Source organism: Aspergillus wentii, assembly GCF_001890725.1.
Source record: "Aspergillus wentii DTO 134E9 unplaced genomic scaffold ASPWEscaffold_3, whole genome shotgun sequence".
Classification (NCBI taxonomy): Eukaryota; Fungi; Ascomycota; class Eurotiomycetes; order Eurotiales; family Aspergillaceae; genus Aspergillus; species Aspergillus wentii.
This window is the reverse complement of record NW_024467834.1, coordinates 909,382-933,314: the sequence shown is the minus strand read 5'-3', so window position 1 is coordinate 933,314 and position 23,933 is coordinate 909,382. Positions and strand designations below refer to the sequence as shown.

Genomic DNA, 23,933 nt, shown 5'->3' with positions numbered 1-23,933 from the left:
CTGGGCATCATCTCCACCTGGTATGAGGTTTTTTTCCCTTCCTGTCTGTTATCGTGTTTGGGATAGGAGTCACTCCGGTCTTCTTATTTTCTTATTTTTCTTATTTTTCTTATTTTTCTTATTTATTTTCTTCTTTTCCCATGAAATCAGTACGCGCCCAACCAACCTTAGATGTTTGAAATAATAATCCATCCTCTTTTCTCCTCTTTCTGGAGTTGATGCCATTTCCCTTCCCCTCACCTGTCTTCTTTTTACCCTAATACTCTTCTTTCTAATACCCTCCTTCTCCTTCTTATCCTAATACTCTTCTCTTCTCCTCTATCCTAATATCTTATCTTATTATTCTCCTTCTCATCTCGGAGTCACCAATATATCTTCTTCTCTGTTGTTCTTTTTGGTCAGCCACTAGTCCCAATCCGGAAACCAGGCAGTCTTCACGCCTGGTTCGACTCTGAGTAATATAACCACTTTTCCTTTGCCTTCGATTGCTTTGGATTAATTATCAGTTTCTCCGTTCCTTTTTCTTTTTTCTTTCTTTCTTTCTTTCTTCTTTCTTTCATGTATTCCAGAATCCTCCCTTTTAACATCTCTCCCAGATCTCCTACGTTGCTCCCGATCCTCTACTGAGTCGGGTCCCTCATCATCCCGCAAACTTCCTTAGCTCGTCATCGCCCGGCGGCGTCACAGTCTTTTCGTCGACTCCGCACTAGTAATATTATTATTATTACTGCCCTGCCACCACCAACCACTACACCACTCTGATTATTCCTGCTTCTCGTCGTTCTTATCGCCAAACGGTTGAATCTAGCATCTCTTCCTCCCACTCCTCTCCCCCCCCGCCCTCTCATTTTTCGCTTTTCCCCTCTTCGTTACTTCTTTTTTGGAGGATATTGATGTCGGATGGGAACAACATGGCTGCTACTCAGAGTGGTACAGAGTTGCATGGTGATGCAGACTTGCTGAAGCCGATCTCCCAGAAGTGAGTAATCAGCCTTTTCGCTCTGCCTATTGCTGCTGCATTTTTCTTCCCCAATCGGTCTATTTTTATTCTTTCTTTTCTTTTTTCTTTTTTCGGGATCGACCATGAGGGGGAGGGGAGGGAAGAAAAAAAAATAATACATTCCGTGGCCATCCCCAGCCCGATGCTTTTGTGCCCCTCTTTTGGCTTGCATTGCTATCGCTGGATCGTATCGCGGAGTGTCACGATGGCGGCGATGAGTCGCATACATCTTGGGCTATTCGTACTTTTGGAGGTTGTTGCCCTATGGCACAACTTCCGAATGTCTTCGCTGCCTGACCAATTTTTCTTCTATTTCTTCCCTCTCCCCTCCACTTCGTCCTCTTACCCGGTCTTTGATTGAAGCATTCGATTTATGCCACTTGCAAATGTTTCTTCAGCAGTGATTCATACCGTAGCTTCGAATTCATGGCTAATCGGTTTCTCAGAAATGGTGCACAGGAAGACGATAACCAGAGTCAAGTCGGTTCCAATAGATCAACTCCAACTGGCATTGTGACCCCACATCCTGACCCAGCGGACAAACGTCAGCCGTCCATAATGCATAATTACTTCCAGGTTGGTGCCTCTTGCGGTGATAAGCCCAATCCTTCCAAACCATCCTTCTCTCCCCCAGAGAGTCCTGCTTCCACGAACAACATCCAGTCGAGTACGCATGCCACGGGGACACGGGAGAACCCGAGCTCCAGTCGTTCTTCTTCTTCCGGGTCCTTTGTCATGATGAAGCGTTCGGAGACTTCGGGGCTTAAGGCGCCCGCTCAAGTAGGCGGAAAACTTGGAGCAAAGGATACCATGCCCGAGGCCTTGCTTCCCACGAACTTGCCCACTCCCCCATATTGCTCCGCTTCCTCCCTTTTGCAGAAAGAACCCGATGAGGCAGACCTTTGTTCTTCTGGCCCGGATAAGGGCATGGGCTCTACCATTTTTACTGCTTTGAAAAGCTATCTCTCTTCGCCCGCACACCCTTGCTCTGATTCTCAAGCACGACGTCATACCTCCCTCCCAGTCTCCAGCATCTCTGACGACCCTGTCCTTGCCTCTCACTTCTCCAATCCCTCTCTCCCCCATGCCTCAGATGCGTTGTGTTCGTCGGAAGCTCCTCTCCTCGAGCACGAGAAGCCACATGTCTCAATGTCTTCTGAGAATCTTGCCAAGCTAACTGGAAACGCGCCCGATGGGTCGCGTCTAAAGAATACTCCTCCCCTTACGCCACGAGCCATGTCCAACGAAGGCCAGCAGACCGAAAAGAGCCCCCCAGTGTCGTCGTCCCCTCGCCCGTCTGAGCCGTCTGAGCCATCACAGCCGCCGCAGACAGATGAGACCCCGAATCCTACCGACGAACTCTCTGGGAAGCTTAACGAGGCGTTTCCTTCCCAACCAGATGCCGCTCAACAATCCGGCGCGCCTACCGGTTCGATCAAGGGTAAACTATTTGTCAAGATTTCCGAGGCCAGAGGGCTGCGACCAGGGTTCGATCCGTATGTGGTGTGCGTGTTCGAATGGAACGAATGTATTTCCAAGAGTGCCCAGGATGAGGAGGAGGCCTCTATTGAACGGCAACAGAAGGAGCTGGAGAAGACTGCTCTCGAAACAGGTCGACCACCCATGGCCATTCCGATGAAGAGTCGACAAAGCAGCAACAACAGTAGCCTAGAAGGCCATGACCACAAGGGGAGATCACCTGTAACTGATCCCCACTGGAACCACGAAGCTGTCTTGTAGGTTTCTCTTTTTATTTATTTTATTTTTTTTTTCCCCTTCCTTTTTCAAGTGGGTGTACTTGGAGAAGCTTTGATTGCTAATATTCCACTACAGTGATGTCCTCGGCGACCAATCTCAGGTCGATGTGTCGGTCTATGACCGTAATAACCAGGAAGCTTTCCTGGGTCATGTACGACTAGGAATCAATCTGAAGGACGACAATAGCCGACTGGAGGGATGGTTTCCTTTGACAGCCCGTGGGGCAGGCGATAGTCAGATTTCCGGCGAAATCTACTTGGAGATGCGCTTTGAGCAAACAGACAAGAAGCAGGTTGGGCCGAATGATTTCCAGATCCTCAAGCTCATCGGAAAAGGAACCTTTGGACAGGTCTACCAGGTCATGAAGAAGGATACGGAACGCATCTACGCCATGAAGGTTCTGTCGAAGAAGGTGATCATTCAGAAGAAAGAGGTGGCACACACACTTGGAGAGCGCAATATTCTCGTCCGGACAGCCATGGCAGCTTCTCCATTTATTGTTGGACTGAAATTTTCCTTCCAGACGCCTACCGACCTCTACCTTGTTACTGACTACATGTCTGGAGGAGAGTTGTTTTGGCATCTTCAGAAAGAAGGGCGATTTCAAGAGGCACGAGCGAAGTTTTATATCTCGGAGCTTATCTTGGCCCTTCAGCATCTCCACGAGCACGATATTGTTTACCGGGATCTCAAGCCGGAGAACATCCTGCTTGACGCCAACGGCCACATTGCCTTGTGTGACTTTGGTCTCTCCAAGGCGAACCTTAACAAGAACGACACCACCAACACATTCTGCGGAACAACCGAGTACCTGGCGCCAGAGGTGTTGTTGGATGAGCAAGGATATACCAAGATGGTCGATTTCTGGTCTCTCGGTGTTCTAGTTTTCGAGATGTGCTGCGGCTGGAGTCCCTTCTACGCGGAAGATACACAGCAGATGTACAAGAACATTGCCTTTGGCAAGGTCCGATTCCCGCGAGACGCCCTCAGTACAGAAGGAAGGAATTTCGTCAAGGGCCTGCTCAACCGAAACCCCAAGCACCGACTGGGAGCCAAGGAGGATGCTCTCGAGCTGATGGCACATCCTTTCTTCCACGATGTTGACTGGAACGCGTTGTGTCGCAAGGAAGTCATCCCTCCGTTCAAGCCGAAGCTCAAGTCTGACACGGACACATCGAACTTCGACCCCGAGTTTACCAACGCACTTGACAACAACACTCGGTTGAATGACCGAGCAGCCGCATTAGCGAATGGACTGATGCCCGCATCCACACCACTGTCCCCGGGTATGCAGGCCAATTTCAAGGGGTTCACATTTGTCAACGAAAGTTCGATGGATCACCACTTTACGGAAGACCCCGACGAACACATGGAAGAAGATGACAACTATGACGGCAGGTGGCAACGATCCCACCGGTCCGGCAACTCAGTTGATCACCAGATGGGTGGTGTCCCCAAGACGGCTGAGGGCGAGGCTGGCATCTTCAACGTTGACGAAAATTTTGACATGTGATGATGTCTTGCATGATAATGGAGTCTTGATTTTGCATATATTTTTTTCTTCTTGTTCTTGACTTGTACATGCCTCATGAATGGATGAGGGGGCTTAAAACATGGTTTTCTTTCTTGTTTTTTTTTTTTTTCTCTCTCTCTTCTTTTACACCTACCAGTGTTTACGACCTAGTTCCTCTTTGGCTCGATATGGGAACAGAAGTCACAATACCCTTTTGTTCTCCCACGTTTCCGGTTTTCTTTCTTCTTTTATTGCGTCGTTGACCATGACCCTCTGTTTTCGACTTCGATCGTTTAGCATTCACGTGGAGCTTTTACAGGCCATCTGGGATAGATGGATTAGATATCCTTTTTCGGTTGACCTCTACTCTGTGGACGGGATGTGAAACGCAGGGAGATCGTTCTTGTCTTCTTTGTTCAGCTGTTTCATGATGTTTTGAGTCAACCAATCTTCGGTAGTTTAATCTTTCTTTTCTTTTCCGGCAGATGCCGGAGTGTTTTCTTTGCAATTCTTTTTTGTGAAACCAGACGACGGGATATTATATTTACTTTGCTTGCGATGCAGCCTGCGTGGTCTTGTGGACGAGACAGGCAGTCATTTCGAGGCGTTAGTCGGGCAACGTGGCGCAAGGGGAGCTCGTTGAGGGTGCTCTTTAACCGATATACTTGATAACGAACGATGAGGAATCTCTACACCAATATTAAGTACACTTGTTACACAGGATCAGTCACTTGTACGATGTAATGGGATTGAAGTTCACAGCCAAGTCGGATGTAAGATCCAAGCGTTTCACTGCCGACGGAGGCGCTAAAAAGGCCAAGGGCAGTCGGTAGATGCAGAAGTCGTAACCGTCGAGGGCGAGGGATCATCCTCAGGGTCTCCACCGAACCCATTGCACCGTCGATTCCCAACCCCTTTTTTTTCCCGGGCCTTACAGCCAGTGAGAGAGAGAATGCGAGCGATGAAGTGACAAATTGACAGTTGATCATCATTATTATATTACCGGGGGGGGGGTGCTTCTCATACCGAATCGGTCATCTCGTGCAGAGGACTAGCCACTCCTGAAACGGTTGGATTGTGTTCGTTAAGGAGAACGTGCGAGATGAAGATCTCAATCTGGGGAAGGATAGAATTTCAATTTGGAATGATATGATAATATATAAATTATATTTGATTCAATAACTCCTGAATATTGACTGTAGTCCAAAGTCTCACATAGACTGACAGACTGACTCGAGATCAACACGGCCCGTTGTCGACCAACCGGTGATCTTAGCTTGTATCTCGTGTAGCCTAGCAGTTATCAAGTAATAAGGATAGTATCAAGTGATACTATGGAATAAATACGAGTCTTTATAAATGGAGGGAATAAAGTGCGAGATATATTTAGAAAAGAAGAAGAAGTAGTAGTACTTTATATCAAACAACACAAATCATATGCAGTCGTCCGATGGAAGATTTTTCAGACTGTCTTAAATGACCCTATTTACCCCCAAACTAGCAAAGACAAAACAACTACTAAGTCTACTAGATAATAATAGAATTCAATCACAGCATGTCTTACTCTCTGTCTGAATCAGCCCAACCCGAAACAGTTATTATTCCAGTACAAATGCGTGATATGCGTGATGTGATAATGTTTCGGTCCTGTTGAAATCCCCACTCGATCGATCTCGGAGGATGCAGATAATGCAATTCGTAGGTTAATGCTTTTGTATAATTTATATAATTTATATATCTCTGCGTTGTATACGCAGAATACGCAATGGACCACAAACGCAAAGATGGACCTGGAGAGCCTATGAGAGGGATTCCGGATTCCGATATGCAGCCTGGAAGTGGAGGATTTAGAGTACAGACACTATTTAGTTTGGGGATTACTTGCATAGTCACCGTGCTCCTCTGGTTAACGGGGATGGAGAGAGAGATAGATGACGATATTATTGATTATGGTTATTGATTATTACTTGACTGATCCATGGGAGCGCAACAGCAGGTAAATCACTCCCAGCCGATCTGAAGGTTGAAGAAGATGAAATGACAACATTCCAGCGCTGAACCGTGGATGCAAAAGTGACGATGCGAGAGGATGGAAGTACAGGGGTGTATGTGTATTACTGGTATGGTGCTGTTATATTATATATTACACATGTTAATTTGTAGAATAATACTGTATATAGTGTATATATTACATACCATTTAAAACGTTACCAGGGGAACACCTAAACGGTTAGCGCCAGGGACAAGACGCTAACCCAAACGGACCCATTGTCCTAATCCTCATCCGGCTAGCGCGTATCACGGACTCCATTTCGTCTCGTGGCGCGTTTTTCTTTCTTCCCCTGTGTTCGTCATCGCAATCTATCTCCTTCTCCAGATGAAGCAGCCATTGAGGTTTCACAGTGAGAATCTGCAGCAGAGTGCATTCCTAGCCGACTCCTCCGTCCTCATTTGCATGTATTATTCAAGTTGCAGGCAGAGTCAGACCAGTCAGCCTAGGGAGGATGATCACACGAGAGTTCAACCATCCAACCGTGTCTATCAGAGTACCATCTCACATCCTTACTGCTTCGGGCCATCCAAGTACGAACAGTCTAACATAGTCCTAGTAGCACGGCCTCCATGTCCAACCCCTACTCCTGAGTCCTGAGTCGTGACTCGCTGCTCAATGGAAAGACTCAAAGCCAATGTCCTCCACTATGGCTGAACTAACCCACTAGCCCGTGTTGCAACGTGGATTTTATTATCAAAGGAGAGAAAAAGAAAAGAAAACCAACAGCTGTGGAGGGAGAGCGGAGAACCCGTGGCTGCAGCCCATCACCATCCGCCATCATTACTTGCTGTGCCCTCGACTCCGTACACTGAACACTCACGGCAAACGAACCTACACTAAGATCCTCATTCCTCGGGTGGGGACGATCGGCCCCCTTCCACAACTCTTTGCCCGCGCTCTCTCTCTCGCGCGTTCTCTCCCAGTCGACCCCCATCCCTAACTCTTTTGGGGTCAGTCTTCAGAGTTCAGAATTATCGATTTATTGATTTTATCGAACAAGAAGGAAAAAGAAGAAGAACAAGAAGAAGCAAAAGAAGACGAAGCAACTGTAGCTTGTGGCGTGTCCCATGGTAACCATGTCTATGTGATGTCTTCTACCCCGTACTAGCCGATGATTTTGATGGCCTCGTGGTAACTAAACCTCGCTCTCTTTTCCTTCATCATTCTTTTCTTTTCTTAACGAGGCTAATCAATTCTTCTTCCCAAAATAGTTCCCCGCTATCCTTTCTTTTCTCTTCACTCTCTTTTCTTCTTCTATCGTTGTGACCTTACACACACACACACACTCCCTTGACCCTTCAATCTTCCAGTCTTCACACTCTTCACGTCACTCATTATTCTTAGTTACATACCACAGCCTGCAACGTGCTTTGCCCTTCCTTTTTAAACTTTCCCCACCTTTGTTTTTTCTCTCTCCCTCCCCCCTTTACTAGTTACTATCCAATACCTCTTCTACCGCTTTCCTCCCCTCCTTTCTTCATCCTGTTGGATGCCATTCCTTTAGTCGTCAAATGCAAATCTGCGATTCACAATGAGTGTTGTCGCCAGTAGACCCGAGAGCGCTGCTGTGCCTTACACCACTACCTACCAACAACACGACCCCCAGGACCAGTGCGTGCATGGGTACCAGGATTCTGCATTCCCAGTCACGGTGCATCCCGTTGGATCTCGAAATTCCTCCGTCTCCTCCTTCAAGACCAATTACAGTGTATCCACGGCCCCGACCAGTATCTGCTCCCCTACCTCCCCTGTCTCGCCATACCGTCAGTTCGACTCTGCAGCCTCGCTGGACAAGATCTTGGAGCCGGTCTTCAAACGAGTACCCCAGGAAGTGTACGATGTCATTCTTGATCAATTGCAGCTGCTCCACACAACCTCGCACCAGTCGTCGGGCTGCTTAACTTGCTACCAACGCGACCTGCACTCCCTATCCCTGACCTGCCGGCCCTGGGAGAAGGCAGTTCGGGCTAAGCTGTAAGTTACGATACCTGCCTGCATGAGATGGTCTATAGTGTAATTGTGCTGATCATGACCTATAGTTACAATCGTATTCACATCATCGGAAACGACTCTCCGGCCCAACTAAAGAAATACAAACTGAAGAGAGGAAGCCGTTTGAAGCTGTTGAGACGCACCCTTCGGGAGAGAAAATTGCTGGCCAATCTCGTCCTGGAGCTCCGCGTTCCCCAGCTGGACTTGCTCTTCACAACAAGCAAGCACAGCACACAATGGCAGGAATACCGAGACTTGGTCGCCTCCGTCGTGATGGTCTGCCCCAACCTGGAACGGCTGCAGGGCTTGACCATCGCTTACAACCACGAGTTTGACCGATTGACCCACGCATTGTCCACCAGGAAGAAGCTCAAGGAACACACATGGATTTTGGGTGAGGCCCCGGAGGCCTCAGAAGTGTCTCCCCGTAGCACCTCCTGCCCGGGCAGTCTTGGACCCATGCAGATGTTCGAGTTTCTTGACTATCACGTTTCGTGGACAAATCTAGAAACCCTGGCGCTCTATGGCTTGAGTGAAGGCAGTGCCTTGGAACCAAGCGTCTTTCTTCGCATGTTCCACCTCTTGCCATCGCTGCGTCATCTCTGTATATCATCCTTCAACGCAGACGCTTTTGCCGACAGCGCTTTACTGTGCCTGCCGCCTCTCGAGTCACTTCGGCTGGAGAACCTGCCGGGCATCACTGACAGTGGTTTATCGCAGTACACGTCGAACCCCGAATCACACAACCTCAAGTGTCTTACCCTGATCGAGCAGAACGTCGAGTCCCTGCTTGTGATTTCTAAGATCCTGGCATCTCTTCGTCAGCTAGAACGGTTCAAAATTGTGCAAGCTGACAAGTGTCCGACATTGGATACCGACGAGATGGTTTTCCAGCCACTTCTGGCCTCGTCGAGCCTGAAGTATCTCCATTGGGATGTCGCCTGTCCGAACCCTGGAACTGCTCTCAGCAGACTTGATTTCCTCCCATTCATGAAGCCGCCCAAGCATATCGAAACCCCCAACTCTCACCTCGCCCAAAGTATTCTCTCCACAGGCTTCCCTCGGTTAGAAGCCCTCCGTGCACCAAATGATGTTGAACCGCCAGGAGTGCTACAGGCTGTCTGCCAACCTATACCCAGAGGACAAGCCCTGCTACAACCAGACCGATACAGTCTTCCCCGAAGCTCGCACGGCTCAGTCAGCACCCGACCAAAGGCCCTTCCTGCCGGGAACAATTTGACATCTGCTCGGATACGGGCTCAAACATTCATCGACATGGCCGCCAAGGACACGGAAACGGGGATGCAAGTCCTTATTACAGACCATTCCGACTCCTATGTGCCCGACTGTGCCTTGGACGCCTCCTCTGACGACGAATCGGAAGACCTGGAGATGGATGAATTCGGGATGTGGGAATCACGGGAGAGACTCAAAGCCAATGGCCCTCCGGAAGATCACGATGGACCGATAACCGTGTACGACTTTCGAATGCCTGCATATATGGGTCGGGTAGGTAGCAGAACAAAGAAAAACAATGTGGCTATCCCACGTTTTGTTCTACGCCCCGATTTACCTGGACAAGAAGCAGATGGAGGCTTGGTTGGGTGGAAACACATTCTGGCCTCGAATCAATCGCTGACATACGCTGCCGGCGTTGGCGTGAATTGCTTTGGCAACCGGAACCCCCCAGCTCCTCCTCCTGAAGAACCTCCATCTCCAGCATCAACCACGACTACTCGGTTTGGATGGGGAAGCATTAGCAGCCGTTCAACAATGGCTTCCAGCCCGGTGACGCCTCCTACTCCATCCACACCTATGAGCTTTTCGTCCACATCTTTACCTTGGGAAAAGGATACCTGCAACGGATCGTGGAATTCCAGCCATAAGAGTGGCAGGGATTGGTGGTCTCACATCGAACGCGAACGTCCCGCTAATGTCGAGGTTATCGATCTCAAATGGCTCTTTTAAACTATTGACACGATAATCTCTTCTATTGTTGATCTATCCAATTGCTTCGCCCATGAACTTTCGACTTTCGGCTTCCTCTTTTCTCTGCCAGTGTGGCTCTATTTCCTTTCTTTTGAACGCGCATGCCATGGACCATGCTTATTTCCAACGCACGCACAGGAAACGGCGTTATGGACTGACTGATGAATATGAACTAATCCATCATCACCCGTGATTATCTCGTGTGGATTATTGTGCATCCTCCCGTCGATCTCGGGTTGATTCGATCGCTTTTCTTCTATTTTTTTTTTTTTATTTTTCTCTCACATCACGCGGTGCAGGTGTTATTCTTTCCTGAACATATACCATGGACATATATCCTTTTTGTATTTGCTGTTTTCTGTTTTTCAAAATGGGAGGGGATACCATATCTATTTTCATTTCTTCCTTAATTCCCATGGCGCTTTCGGTGGAGGGCGGGTAACTGATAATTGGCATCACCCATCCATTTCATTCTTCATTCTCGTTCTTTTCTTCTCTTCCTGTCTATATCTCTCTTTTCCCTTCTCATACTTATCACATTTATTCCTTTCTTCGCTTGCTTTCTTGCTGTTCATTTTCATTCTGCCATCTTAGATCTGATTCTCATTCTGATTTCACCTGCACATATGTATAGTACATAATATGGCCCGATCAGGCTTCCATGATCGGAGTATATATCACTCTCATACTGCACAAAGTAATGGCGAGGCAAGACTTATAAGAAATAAAACGGAGGGTTACTACTCTTTTGAGAATACTATGTTCCTAGATCCTACTGAGTAATCTACCTGTATGAAACAAGTTGAAAAGGATGCCAAGGCAAACACTATCATTACGCCTGTTTATCTATCTGCCAACAGCCAAGCAGTGCTGTATCAAAAGAGCTTAAGAAAAATCAAGGCATCGCAAGACGGGGAAAGGAAAGGAAAGGAAAGCAAAAGGGTAGTTAAGTAAGATGACGTTGGCATGTATATCGATTACTAGCTTCGAGACACGAAGGACATAGATACATGGCATGGCATAAAAGGTTGAGGCAAAAAGAGAAAGAGCAGAAAACATGAGCTCGTTTTGCTTTTGTTTAAACATAAATACCCATGTTGGTGTCCTTCTTCTTGGCCTGTACTTCGGCGATGGCATCGACGTAGTTCTCGTGCCCGACCTTGGTCATGCCTTTCCGGAGGGCGATCATACCGGCTTCGACACAAACGGCCTTGAGCTGGGCACCACCGAATTCGTCTGTGCTGCGGGCCAATTCCGCCCAGTTGACACTGTCCTCGACGGACATCTTGCGGGAGTGGATTTGCAGGATGTTGGCACGTGCCTCTTCATTGGGTAGAGGGAACTCAATCTTACGGTCCAAACGACCGGATCGGAGAAGGGCAGGGTCCAGCACGTCAACACGGTTAGTGGCGGCAAGCACCTTGATACGGTCATCCGATGCGAAACCGTCAAGCTGGTTGAGAAGCTCCAACATGGTTCGCTGCACTTCACGGTCACCGGACTTCTCCGAGTCGAAACGTTTTGTGCCAACAGCGTCGAGTTCGTCAATGAAAATGATCGATGGTGCCTTCTCCTTGGCGAGGGCGAAGCAGTCACGGACAAGCTTAGCACCGTCACCAATGAACATCTGCACAAGCTGGGGACCGGCAAGCTTGAGGAAAGTCGCGTTTGTCTCTGCCGCACAGGCACGAGCAAGGAGTGTTTTACCAGTTCCGGGAGGACCGTACATCAGAGCACCTAGGAAAACAAAAATGTTAGGAACGCCATCGAGATGATTTTAGAAGATAAAGATAAGCTTACCCTTTGGTGCCTTGATGCCGATCTTCTTGAACTTCTCCGCCTCCTTCATCGGCCATACAATAGCTTCCACAATCTCCTCAATCTGCTTGTCCAAACCACCAATGTCTGTGTATTTCTCTGTAGGCTTTTCGTCAACCTCCATTGCCTTCACCCGGTTGTCGTACTCGGCGGGTAGCGTATCCAAGACAAGATATGAGTCCTTGTTAACACCGATGAGGTCACCGGGCTTGAGCGTCTCATGGTCTACCAAACCAATGAGGGGGAGGTAGATGGTCTGACGGGTCGATGTTTTGATAACAGCAGACTTGCCCACCCGGGTTGCATCAAGGTCGATGTTGGCGCCTTCTTCGGCTGCGTCAGCCTCGACATCCAGATCCAACAGTTCAACGACATTTCCGACCAAGTATGGTAGTTGTCTATCAGTCACGAAATGTCAGTAAATATGCAAAACACAAAGATGTATCTTTTCGCTAATCAGAGTCCAGTCATTGCCACTGCTTCAAACGGCTTGACGGACGATAGCAGTTCGACTGGGTCTTCGCGAATAGTCATGTATGCGTATGCCGTACCTGTTGTTCTCGATCTTTTCTTGATTATCCTTGACCTTTTCCCGCATTGTGCTCTGCTCGTGCGACAGTCGCTGGTATTCACTCTTCATGATACGCAGCTCATTCTCCAACATCCGCCGCCGCTTGACGATATCGGCCGTACTCGAGTTGATAATCTCCTCGTCCAAGATCTCATCCTCGTCCTTCTTCGCATCGTTCATTTCAGCATCTCCATCTCCTTGGGGCTTCTGGCCATCGCCATCGCCTTGGTCCTGCTTCTTCTCCTCACGCTCAAGGTCGTCGAGATCTTCAAGGGTAGACATGGTTGGAACGGAGGGGTCGGCGTGGCAAAGTCACGGGTTATGGTGGGTGAGTCGAATCGAATAGATCGGGAGTTAGGTTAATAGGGATGAATCTATGAGATATTAAGGGTGGGGAAGAGAGAAAGAGGGAAAGTGGGTGTGAGAGCGAGAGCTGTTCTGGTGCTTCTGAGCTCCGGCCAAACAACGTCAGCTGTCCTGCCTACATCACGTGATGTGCTGACCAGCAGCGACCCCGATTGTCCTAAGAATGGAATAGCGTGCTTCTTCTCTTGCGCACCACTATGTCTACAGCATCAGTTCTATAACCTTTTTGATATTTTTATTTTTATCTATCGATATGTACAGCTGGTTTGTAAATAGGGCGACTCATATTGCTACTATGCACTCTATAATCGCTTGCTCCAAACCGAACAGGCCCTGTCTTTTAGCAGTGGTCCAGAGGGCCATGTGCTAGCAAGAAGCAAACGACCCAACTTTTATGGATGCTTCGAGAATGATCGAGCTGACCATTTGCACCCTTATATAAAATAATTGGGGTTATCTGGAGATGCTCTGAAATTTCCGAGATTCTGCAATACTTTCTCCCGGCCGAATTTCAGAAGACGAAACCGTGAGATGAAGTCGTCGTTGTTCACTTCAGATAGTCAGTGAAGCTATCGTCAAACCATAGGGTGAATATACGCACCATAGCCACCACACATCCGTCGCTTTCCGGTAAATTCTGAACGACCATGAAGTATTCTCCAGTTATCAAAGACTAGATCAGTGTCAGACTAAATTGTATTGATATCAAATCTTTAGGGGGGTTGCACGTACTGATTGCCGTTCCAGGCTTAAATTGTGTCCATATTTCCATCTCTGGGCGTTTGATGATTTCGTCCCAATGACGTGCTGCCTCGTACCATTGATATTGCTCACGTATAGACCAGTCGCTTTTGGGTGCCCGATCGTAATTGTTCCAACGAACTTGATACAGGTATCCAAATTCGGGATGGGTTTCGAGTACACGAGCTTGGGTCACAGGCTGGATGCATGTATCCTCATTTCCGCTGGTGTGGAATGGATGTTTCGTTGAAGCTAGTGTGGCGAGACCCTCCGGGTTCTCCTCTTGCATGATTTGGGCAGCCTTGAAACCATCAACAAGCAAGTTTTCTCCTCCATCACCATCAGTATGAGATAGAAGATGGAATAGCTGAAGCCTCGCTGGGTCAGTAAAGTACGTATTGTCCGTATGCGAGCCGAGGAATTCGTTTGTATATGCGGTGTCTTTGAAAGTTAAGTCGGCTGTGAAGTCCCAGAATCCACCTTATATACTATCAACAACCATCGGAGAATGATTTATAATTTGGAGGGGGTAATAGACAGTACCGTAATGAGTGTGTCTGATGAAAGCAATCCTTTCAATTAGAGCCTGTGTCGATTCCGGATTGATAGGAATGCCTTCGACAAAGCAGAATCCCCAGGAATACTTAAAAGAATCAGCTTTGGAACCCACAGGGTTAAACCAACACCGGAAATCGAACTTACTATTTTGTCAAGCCACTCAAACAGATAACGGTCCTCTGACATGACCTTTTCATATGACACTTTTGGAGAGGATTGGCCCGGTACTAATGAACGCATTGGTCTATAAAAAAAAAAAAAAAAAAAAAGGTCATTAACAGAAAGCTGGTTTATTGCCAAGACGAGTAGTTGTACCTGAATGACATCGGCTCTGGTTTGACCAAGTTCCTATTCAAGGAAGTATGTTCCTGATGTGGGAGTAGCCAATCGAATGGATAGTCACCAATATGACCATCAGACCCTAACTAAGTCAGTCTGACAACTTTAAAGCTTCAAAGTAAAGATATTGGTGAGCGCATTACACTCGATTTTAGCACCGCCGGTATCATACTCGACATTCCGTGCTCTGACATTTAGAGGCATCTAATGCAGAATATGAGTTAGTCGCATTCTTCCAGCAGAAGAAATCAGCAGCAGCCATACCGAAAACGTATCTATGGCTCGCTGCTTCGTATCTGGATGAATGCACTTTGCGCACTGGCAATTCTCCCTATAATATCAGAAAAATAGCCATATAAGCCTCTAACTTCAATATAAATATGGTTATTATGCCAACCTAAGCCAGAAAGGCCCACTGTATGTGGAATTAGCTGTCATTCGTCCAATGGTACTAGATCGGTTCCTTACAAGTTCCCGATGTTCCCTTCAGGGTTGACTTTCAATTGAACATGGTCAGGTATTCTTTCAGGTCCCAGGATCCTTTCTCCAGACTGGGTCTGGATGTTATTTTTTTGCGCATCGGTCCAACTCGAAGAATGTTTACTTCGAAGGCCAATAGACGGGATTCGGCAGCCCGAGGCAAGCTGCGGAATCCGAGGCCTAAGAATAGTTGATAGATTTCTGTAACTTGCGCCCTAAAAATAAATGAGCAAAGCATCTCAAGCTTTAAAAAACTATAACGCATTGACGATATCTCAATTCGTTGGCTACGTACCAGGCTGCGTTTCGGGGTAACGGGTACGTGCCATGTGCTGGACGTTACATTAGTCGAATATTCTGCGTCATGCATGATATCCAGAAGACTTACCCGGCATTTCTCCAGGTCCCAAATGACCTGGGAGAGGAGATCCTGCTCATACTCATGCCAAATAGTTATAATTAAGATTTTTGTGCAGGAAACAAAAGATGCGACGTTATATGGAGGAGTAGCTCCACAGCCCACATGCGTTTGGGTTGTTATCACGTGCCACCCATCATACGGCCTAGGTACCGGACATAAGGATATTTGGGAAAAGGATAAATTGAAATGTGGACAATAGCTGATTGGAGAATTATCCAAAGGATGTTATCATACCGTTGTAGGCTACGTACTTGCATTTGTAGATCGATGTACCGGGAAGTAGATCATATATGAGATAACGACCGAGGGCTGGAGCTTTCAGTACTGTTTGCACGTATTTTGAAAAAAAACCCTTGAATGAGGATGCACTATATAACAAAATATAAAGATATCTATCCCTTACAACTTACTCTTTGGCCCAACAACCTTCAACAGACAGCGGCCGTTGCTCAAAACAACCTTATCCTTGTCGTTCTTCGTCACAAAGCGAACTTCTTCGAATCCATCCTGGACAATTCCCATTCGCCAAATCTCTGTTGTAAGTTTGTCACCGGGTCTAACTGGCGAAGCGAAACGCGCTTGGAACTCCTTCAGATTCTTGGGGTCGCTGCCTCCGAGCTCCCTTAGAATGCCGTGGGCCGCAGAGTTCCAGCTAAACAAGCCATGGATGATGATTCCTCCGAAGCCCATCTGCTGACCGGGCTCTGGGGTAGCATGGAGAGGGTTGTAGTCGCCGTTTAGTCTGTTAAATATCAACTATGATTAGATACTGTGTTTAAATCTGTAGCTTGACCTGGTGGAATCATACCGATAAAGATGGGCGGTTTCCAAAGTAGACTGGATCACATGAACAGCGTCTGGCTTTCTGCCCTCTGGGGGAGCATAGCTAACAGTGCTTGGTCCTGTAAGAAAAATCAGATTAGCAGGTCATTGGCAGGAAAATATGACTCAGATGAATTATTACCCTTAGGACCGCCCCAGTTACCCTGCGCAACAAAGAAGTTGCTGCTCACGGTCTTGGAGTACACCTCCCCGGTTTCATCCACAATCGACTGCTCTGTCTCAACGACGGTTCCAGGCTTGCCCTTATCATAAACACCAATAACCTTGTTACGCAATTCGAATTTCTTGCCTGCGCTGGAAGGCGGGAGAGGCTTCAGCAGGGTAAGCTTGCGCTGACCGTCCACCACGCGGCGATAGTCGAATTTCGGAACGCCGGGAATGGGACTACCCTGTGAGCGAGCATAGAAATCCGTGACCTCTTGGTCTGTGAGCTTGAATGCTGTATGTGTCAAGAAGAGTTAGTATTTTCCATCTCTCTAGGGCTCTGGGTAGGCTTTATAAAGCATACGGAGAATTAAAGAGTAGGTCGGAAAGACGGCGAAGTTTGGGTGAAGCTCCTATGTAATAGTCAGGATGAGAACGATTGAGACGGTTATTTCAGGCTGGACTTACATAGAGGAAGTGCAACTCATCCGCCTTGCAGCCGATGCTATTAGCGAACAACAGAACATCGCGCTTTTGCCAGGAAACCTCCTGGGAGGGGAATTGGTGACCAGCTCCCGGAGCCGACATTGGGGTAGTAATTGGCTTGAAAATGACGAAGTTTGAAGGTGTAGAATACAACAGAAACCCTGCGGTTCAAAAAATCGAAATAATACTAGGAATGGGGAACTCTGAAAGCAGCAGATATACAGAGATTGATAAGAAATGAAAGACGGGGCTAGAAATAGTAGCTAGCTGGGCGACTCCATCCTTAACATGTAGTACGACTTCGTTGCGGGGCTAGCACCGAACCGAGGCTCGATCCGACCTGTCGCCCGGCTAGGTGATTTGGACCGAAACACGCCATCCACCAAGACGGGTCCTGAATATTAATCATTGGAAAGAAACCGCGGACAAGAATACTAATGCGAATTTTCATTAGGCAATAGAAAGAAAAGGGTCAGAGCTCAATTAAACTAAGGAGAACGTCGGAGTTTGCTAGGACTGAGCATCGACTCGGGGTATCTACTTGGGAATTCGAGGAGCTTCATAACCGTGTCAGTGGACATCATCTCTCCGTATCACGCCGAATAATAATGCCGTTCCCCTGCCTTCCAATAAACGCCAAAAGAGAGATAGAGAAAATGACCAGAATCATATGAGGCCATTCAACCCGCCAGAAATCCCACACGAACAAAACTCTGCACTCTGCCTACGCTATGCTGCCCACATTGAAACCAGAACTTGTTGACAGAACATCTATGCCTCTAAGAGAAAAGAACAGTAGAAGGGCCGAAAGTTATAGGGGACGAGCAAATTAGCACCTTCAAAGATTAGTCATCTATATTCAGAGGAGAACGAAGAGGAAGAGGATGCTTACATCCTGTAGAAGCAGCTGCCCTCAGCGAAGCGCACTGGGTCTTGGGTCTCGAACTTGTACGAGATGTCGATGTCCAAGTCACGCTTGTTCTTGTCATTCGGCTTGTTCTCGATGACACCAGACACAACTTCTTCCTCCTCGACGGTGAGAACGTCACGCAGGTAGAAGACGGTCTGCTTCCAGTGGGTGTACTTGGCATGAGGACCGGTGGAGAAGCTGATGGGCTTGTGGCATGCGGTAAAGTCAATGTCGAACCAAGCAATCACGGCATGGATGAAGTCGCTGCGCTTGGCAGGGAGCGAGAAGGGAACCTTGAATGCCAAGTCCTCCTTCTTGACTGTGTAAAGATCGAGGGTAATGATGGGGCAAGGGTCGGTGACCACGGCCTTCATCTCAACGGTGTCGACGAGGGGCTCCGTGAGGGCGATTTCCTTCATAGGGCTGTAGTCAAATCCATAGACGTTGTCCCAGACTGAGATGTCATTAGCCTTTGGCCTGATAGCTCATGGTTGTCAAGATAAATCTTACATCCGATCTTGTCATCCTTGTATTCGCCGTCCTCAATACCCGCCAAGTACATAGTGGCTCTGTCGGGGAAGATCTTGCCACCGGGGTTGAGGTATGTGTCACGGGCGTAGAGGACAGTGTCCAACATGCTTTCGTAGAGAAGGAAGTAGCCCATCCATTCCGAAATGATGATATCGACCTTGGGGAAGGGCATCTCGACCTCCTCCATCTTGCCCTGGAGAAGGGTAATCTTGCTCGTCAAGCCGTTGGCTTCAACGATCTCACGGGCCTTTTCGATAATCGAAGACATATCCACACCAATTACATGCTTAGCACCGGCCTTGGCAGCGAACCTGTTAAATCACAACACAATTAGTATGTGATCCCCCGACTGTCTCTGTATAAAGTAGACCTACATGCTGAGAATACCAGTTCCGCATCCGACATCGAGAACGACCTTGTCCTTGAAGATGTGACGGTTCTGGTAGATAGAGTCGCGGTATGATCGGGTACGAACATCATCTTTCTGTAGGAAGAAACGAATGCATTAGCAAATGGTACTGTATGGGGTACTGAAGAGGTTGTTCTTACAAGCATCTCCTCATGAATGCCTGAGCGGGGTTGAATGGTTAGCCAGCTGTATATCCCGAACACAAGTCATTGATAGTATTTACCATGGTGGTCGTAGCTATCATAATGTCAGCGATGTATGAACACAAACATTTAGGAATTTAACTATAACCATACCTAGTAAAGTAGCGAACTTCAGCGTGCTCCATGCCGACCATACGGTCCGCGCTGCTGGTCATCAAACCGGGCTCTGCAGATTGCCTGTCCATATTTGCTATATTCTTCTAAATCCAAAAGAAGATAATGGAGAAAAAGAAAAGGCAAACAGATAAGAACACAATATTAACAAAAAGACAAAAAATGCCTGGTTTGTAATAAATGCAATAAATAATGAAGGATGAAGATCAATCCCCTCAATCCGACTTTTTTTTTAAACTCTTAGAAATTCTCATCCAGACAACCGCCAACTACGGTTAGTCCGAGTGTCTACTGGCGCTAGGCCGGATCTGGCACACGCCATGTGATTTTGAGAACCCTCATCTGATTAGGGCTACTCATTGCGTTCTTTGCAGTTGTATTTTATATTAGGCATCATGAGCTTCAGCAAGTCTTCATATTAAAAGGATATTCTGGTCAACAACTAGTTTGGGAGTAGTTGTGGTGGTAGGGTATATTTGGCCAGCATCCAAGACCCTCCAGGTCGCCTTATGATTGGCATGGCCTTCCAATCAAGTGGAGCAGAGATCAAGACATCGGACTTAAGATGGTTTTTACAACACAGAACTTTGGCTCTATCTTTCCCTTCGTATATCAAAGGATAATTTACGGGGATTTCTTCAGACTCAAATATCCAAGTGTGTCATTCTTCACCATCAAAAAGAACCGAGATGTTCTTGCTCCGTACTATCGCGGAGGAAAAGAATGCCAAGAACACTGGTGCCCATAGTTCTGCCGGGGGATTTTACTCTCCGCCCTGTAGCTACGCCATATAGACCCCGTCGTGGAATGTTGTTTTCTCCTGAGGCTCTCCACATTCAAGTGCCATTACCTCGGTCGCAGATATAGAAACACAATGATTCTGGGCGCGAGAGGAAGCAAGTCCTGCATTTTGCTTGCTTTTCTTCTTTTTGCTGCTCTTGTTGGGAGATCCACGGCTTCTCTGGGAGACCGTCTCCCCGACTTTAGAGAATGCGTCCAGGTACGAATAGCGCATTGGTGATGTGAAGTGCTTTCGGGTCAGCTTGTTAACCAATGTCCAGGTTTGTAAAGCTGAAAACTGCCAGAATGGCAATTCGGCTATACGTATGTCCTCACCTGCTTTTCCTGCAAACCCCCTTTGACTGATCGATTTCTCTTCGTAGCAATTCACCTCCGCCTCATGCTATGGACCTGTCCCGCCGAATGCGATTATACCTGTCAGCATGTTGTGACCGATCGTCGAGTCGCGCGAGACCCCCCAATGATTAGCCCGGTGGTACAATTCCATGGAAAATGGCCTTTCCGCAGGATTCTCGGCATGCAAGAACCGTTCTCGGTTCTCTTCTCTCTCCTCAACTTTCTCGCCCATTGGCAAGGTATCTGTCGAATTAAGGAGTCGGTCCCGACCTGGCACTCTCTGCGGCAATATTATCTCGCCTTCGGATACTGCGGTCTGGCGTGCTGGACATTCAGCATGCTCTTTCACACCAGGGACTTTCCATTAACAGAGAAGCTTGATTATTTCGGGGCAGGCGCCAACGTCATGTACGGCTTCTATCTGGCTGTCGTCAGAATATTGCGTCTAGACCAGGGAAATCTCCGGTACAAACCGACCCTGCGCCGACTCTTAACCCTGATCTGCATCCTGCTCTATACTATGCACGTATGCTATCTCAGTTTCTGGTCGTGGGATTATACCTATAATATGATTGCGAATATCGTTATTGGAATCATTCAAAATATTTTGTGGACGGGATTTAGTATTACTCGGTATCGGAGAAATCTCAAGACATGGACGGCATGGCCTGGCATGATTGTTGCATGGATCATTTTGGCCATGAGTCTTGAACTGTTGGACTTCCCTCCTTGGCATGGGCTGATTGATGCCCATAGTCTGTGGCACTTGGGGACTGTGATCCCCACTGCATGGTGGTATTCGTAAGTATCTTCGTGCAACCCTTGACATTGGACTTGACTCAGAAGGGCTAATCTTTGTTTGTGATCGGTAGATTCTTGATCAAAGACGTCCAAGATGACGTGGCCGGGCACCGATTGAAAGCTTGATCTAGTGGGGTTGATTTCCCCCTCGGTTTATTTTTTCCCTATAATCCCTTGCTTTCTTTTATATCTATTGTTGCTCTAGCCCTGTGGCTGTTTAAAATGAACATTGCGTGCTTCGGTCATATACGGCTTGGTCGTACACTGTACAGTAGGTCCAGCTCAGACAACCTGATGATTGTTGATGAATATGCCGACCGCCCAGGAGAAGCATCCATGTAGAATTGTTGAGCCCAAATGCAATTCGATGTCGTTGGGCTATTATCGGTCGTAGAGCTGCTATTATTTCCACCTCGTTCTGTTTTCTGTCTCGGCGGTGGTCCGTCGCCGAACCCCCCTTTTCCCCTCCTCCGCTCACCGCTTGGGCTGTGGCAGTAAGAAAGGAACTAAGCTGGCCCGCATGCCAGAGTAATCCACTGCCTTGGGCTGTCCCTTTTGTTTTTTTCTCGCTTTCCTCTACCTTCTGCTGCTCTTCATCAGGTTCAGAGGCCCTTGGTTGATTAATTTGATATCTTTTGGGGTTTTTCGACCTTAATTCTGTCTATTTAGCGCCATCATGGCGTCTCCGGCTATCAAGGAAGCAATCTCAAAGGCGGCATTGCAGTATTCGAAGCCAGATGGGAAGGTTTTCGAGTATGGTACTGCTGGGGTAAGTTGTTTCTTCGGCATCTCCAGCTTATGGACTCTAGCTAAGCTTGAATATTTCTTCAGTTTCGTATGAAAGCGTAAGTTTCTTTCTTTCTTTCTTTCTTTTTTTTTTTTTTTTTTTCCTTCTGATCCTCTTCGATAATGGATCAGCCCCGCCTCCACAATACCCCGCGATCGTCCTTTTATTTACACATTTACCAACACGTATTCATAGTGACCTCCTCAACACCGTGGTGTTTGCTGTGGGATTGCTTGCAGGTCTTCGATCCAAGAAGCTCAGCGGACAATGGATCGGTGTTATGGTCACTGCGAGCCACAACCCGGCTGAGGACAATGGTGTCAAGCTGGTCGATCCTATGGTAAGCTCCAGAATGAAGCTTTTCCGAATCGTGGGGATAGAGATTCTAACCGGTTGACCTCATTAGGGCGAAATGCTTGAGGTAGGCATCATAATATATATCGTGACCAAGATGGAAGCTTACGTTCCTCGGTAGGCCGAATGGGAGGCATATGCCACAAAGCTCGCCAATGCTTCTCTCGAGAATATCGGTGAAGTCTACGATGAACTCATCAAGGAGATTGATGTCAACATGGAAAACCCGGCTCGTGTGGTCTTTGCCCGAGACACTCGCGCTTCTGGCTCTCGCCTCGTTGGCGTCCTTAACGCTGCACTCACCGCTACTGAAGTCGAGTTCGTCGATCTGAAATACATGACCACGCCCCAGCTTCACTACATTGTCCGCTGCAAGAACACATTGGGAACACAGTACGAGTACGGTGAACCTACCGAGCAAGGCTACTATGAGAAGCTTGCCGAAGCGTTCAAGCGAGTGACCCGCGGCGTCAAGGTCAAGGGCTCTCTAACCGTCGACTGCGCAAACGGCGTTGGTGGACCTAAATTGAGGGAACTCATCAAATATCTGCCTGCTGCCGAGGAAGGTGGCATTGATATTAAGGTCGTTAATGACGATGTCATCAACCCTGACAGCTTGAACTTCGAGGTTGGACTCCCATGCTCCCTGCTTTCTAACTCTAGAACTAACCCTATCATCAGTGCGGTGCCGATTATGTCAAGACAAAGCAGCGTGCTCCTCCCTCATCCAAGGCCTCTGTCCTTGACCGTTGTGCCTCTTTGGATGGTGATGCTGATCGTCTTGTTTATTACTTCCAAGATGAGAGCAACGTCTTCAGACTTCTTGATGGCGACCGCATTGCGACACTCGCCGCGTCCTTCATTGGCGATCTTGCCCGGAGCGCTGGAATCGCACAAAACATCAAGATCGGTGTCATCCAGACCGCTTATGCCAACGGCGCCAGTACCGACTACATTGAAAAGGTGTTGAAGCTCCCATCAGTTTGCACCAAAACCGGTGTCAAGCATCTGCACCACGCTGCGATGCGTTATGATGTTGGTGTTTACTTCGAGGCCAACGGTCACGGCACCATCACCTTCTCCGAAAATGCCCTGAAGATTATCAAGAGCACTGAGCCTCAGTCCCCTGCTCAGAAGCGGTCTCTTGAATGCCTCCAGGCCCTCACCGACCTGATCAACCAGGCCGTCGGCGATGCCCTCTCCGACATGCTTCTTGTCGAGGTCATCCTTGCTCACAAGGGATGGAGCCCCAAGGAGTGGTTGGGAACCTACACAGACCTTCCCTCCCGCCTCGTTCGTGTCGAAGTTGCCGATCGCTCGATCTTCAAGGCCTATGATGCTGAACGCAAGCTGGAATCTCCTGCTGGTCTTCAGGAAAAGATTGAATCCCTGCAGTCTCGGTATAACAAGGGAAGAAGCTTCGCCCGTGCAAGCGGTACAGAAGACGCAGTGCGTGTTTACGCCGAGGCCGCAAGCCGGTCCGAATCTGAGGACCTTGCTACTCGCGTCGCCAACGCTGTCCGCGAGGCCGGTTCCGGCAAAGAAACTCAGTCCTAAGCTGTCACATATTTGGACGCCTTGATTTATACTTAAAATTCTCCGAGATGATTTTCCA

At 47.9% G+C, this 23,933-nt stretch overlaps 7 protein-coding genes across 7 annotated transcripts; 4 read left to right on the top strand and 3 right to left on the bottom strand.

The window, feature by feature from the left end:
- Positions 1-1,426: 1,426 nt before the first annotated feature.
- On the top strand, positions 1,427-4,271 carry schA (serine/threonine protein kinase SCH9; the record flags this gene model as incomplete). The annotated part of the gene is made up of 2 exons (XM_040832809.1): positions 1,427-2,736; positions 2,834-4,271. The coding sequence occupies 2 exons, from the start codon at positions 1,427-1,429 to the stop codon at positions 4,269-4,271; spliced, it is 2,748 nt and encodes a 915-aa protein (XP_040690327.1).
- Positions 4,272-7,855: 3,584 nt separating this feature from the next.
- ASPWEDRAFT_26108 (uncharacterized protein) lies at positions 7,856-10,284 on the top strand (the record flags this gene model as incomplete). The annotated part of the gene is made up of 2 exons (XM_040832808.1): positions 7,856-8,298; positions 8,364-10,284. The coding sequence occupies 2 exons, from the start codon at positions 7,856-7,858 to the stop codon at positions 10,282-10,284; spliced, it is 2,364 nt and encodes a 787-aa protein (XP_040690326.1).
- Positions 10,285-11,063: 779 nt separating this feature from the next.
- ASPWEDRAFT_416064 (proteasome regulatory particle base subunit RPT5) lies at positions 11,064-13,235 on the bottom strand. Its single transcript, XM_040835604.1, has 4 exons — positions 12,919-13,235; positions 12,675-12,891; positions 12,106-12,521; positions 11,064-12,042 (listed from the first exon to the last, which is right to left on the bottom strand). Exons 1-4 carry the CDS (start codon positions 12,974-12,976, stop codon positions 11,384-11,386), a joined length of 1,350 nt encoding a protein of 449 aa, XP_040690325.1. The 5' UTR covers positions 12,977-13,235; the 3' UTR covers positions 11,064-11,383.
- Positions 13,236-13,494: 259 nt separating this feature from the next.
- ASPWEDRAFT_108689 (putative trimethyllysine dioxygenase TmlH) lies at positions 13,495-17,174 on the bottom strand (the record flags this gene model as incomplete). Its single annotated transcript, XM_040828012.1, has 15 exons — positions 13,495-13,610; positions 13,662-13,733; positions 13,793-14,281; positions 14,345-14,444; positions 14,504-14,603; positions 14,675-14,780; positions 14,842-14,902; positions 14,963-15,029; positions 15,096-15,113; positions 15,167-15,358; positions 16,003-16,341; positions 16,408-16,501; positions 16,564-16,881; positions 16,951-16,999; positions 17,055-17,174. 15 exons carry the CDS (start codon positions 17,172-17,174, stop codon positions 13,495-13,497), a joined length of 2,241 nt encoding a protein of 746 aa, XP_040690324.1.
- A 268-nt stretch (positions 17,175-17,442) lies between these two features.
- rmtA (protein-arginine omega-N methyltransferase HMT1) lies at positions 17,443-19,464 on the bottom strand. Its single transcript, XM_040834854.1, has 7 exons — positions 19,219-19,464; positions 19,146-19,159; positions 19,063-19,082; positions 18,888-18,997; positions 18,493-18,824; positions 17,965-18,436; positions 17,443-17,908 (listed from the first exon to the last, which is right to left on the bottom strand). Exons 1-7 carry the CDS (start codon positions 19,308-19,310, stop codon positions 17,902-17,904), a joined length of 1,047 nt encoding a protein of 348 aa, XP_040690323.1. The 5' UTR covers positions 19,311-19,464; the 3' UTR covers positions 17,443-17,901.
- Positions 19,465-20,113: 649 nt separating this feature from the next.
- On the top strand, positions 20,114-21,303 carry ASPWEDRAFT_50094 (PGAP3/PER1 family protein; the record flags this gene model as incomplete). Its single annotated transcript, XM_040837380.1, has 4 exons — positions 20,114-20,239; positions 20,301-20,343; positions 20,403-21,177; positions 21,249-21,303. The coding sequence occupies 4 exons, from the start codon at positions 20,114-20,116 to the stop codon at positions 21,301-21,303; spliced, it is 999 nt and encodes a 332-aa protein (XP_040690322.1).
- Positions 21,304-21,853: 550 nt separating this feature from the next.
- On the top strand, positions 21,854-23,875 carry agm1 (phosphoacetylglucosamine mutase PCM1; the record flags this gene model as incomplete). The annotated part of the gene is made up of 6 exons (XM_040827921.1): positions 21,854-21,946; positions 22,009-22,022; positions 22,160-22,334; positions 22,371-22,385; positions 22,440-22,946; positions 23,000-23,875. 6 exons carry the CDS (start codon positions 21,854-21,856, stop codon positions 23,873-23,875), a joined length of 1,680 nt encoding a protein of 559 aa, XP_040690321.1.
- Between the last annotated feature and the right edge of the window lie 58 nt (positions 23,876-23,933).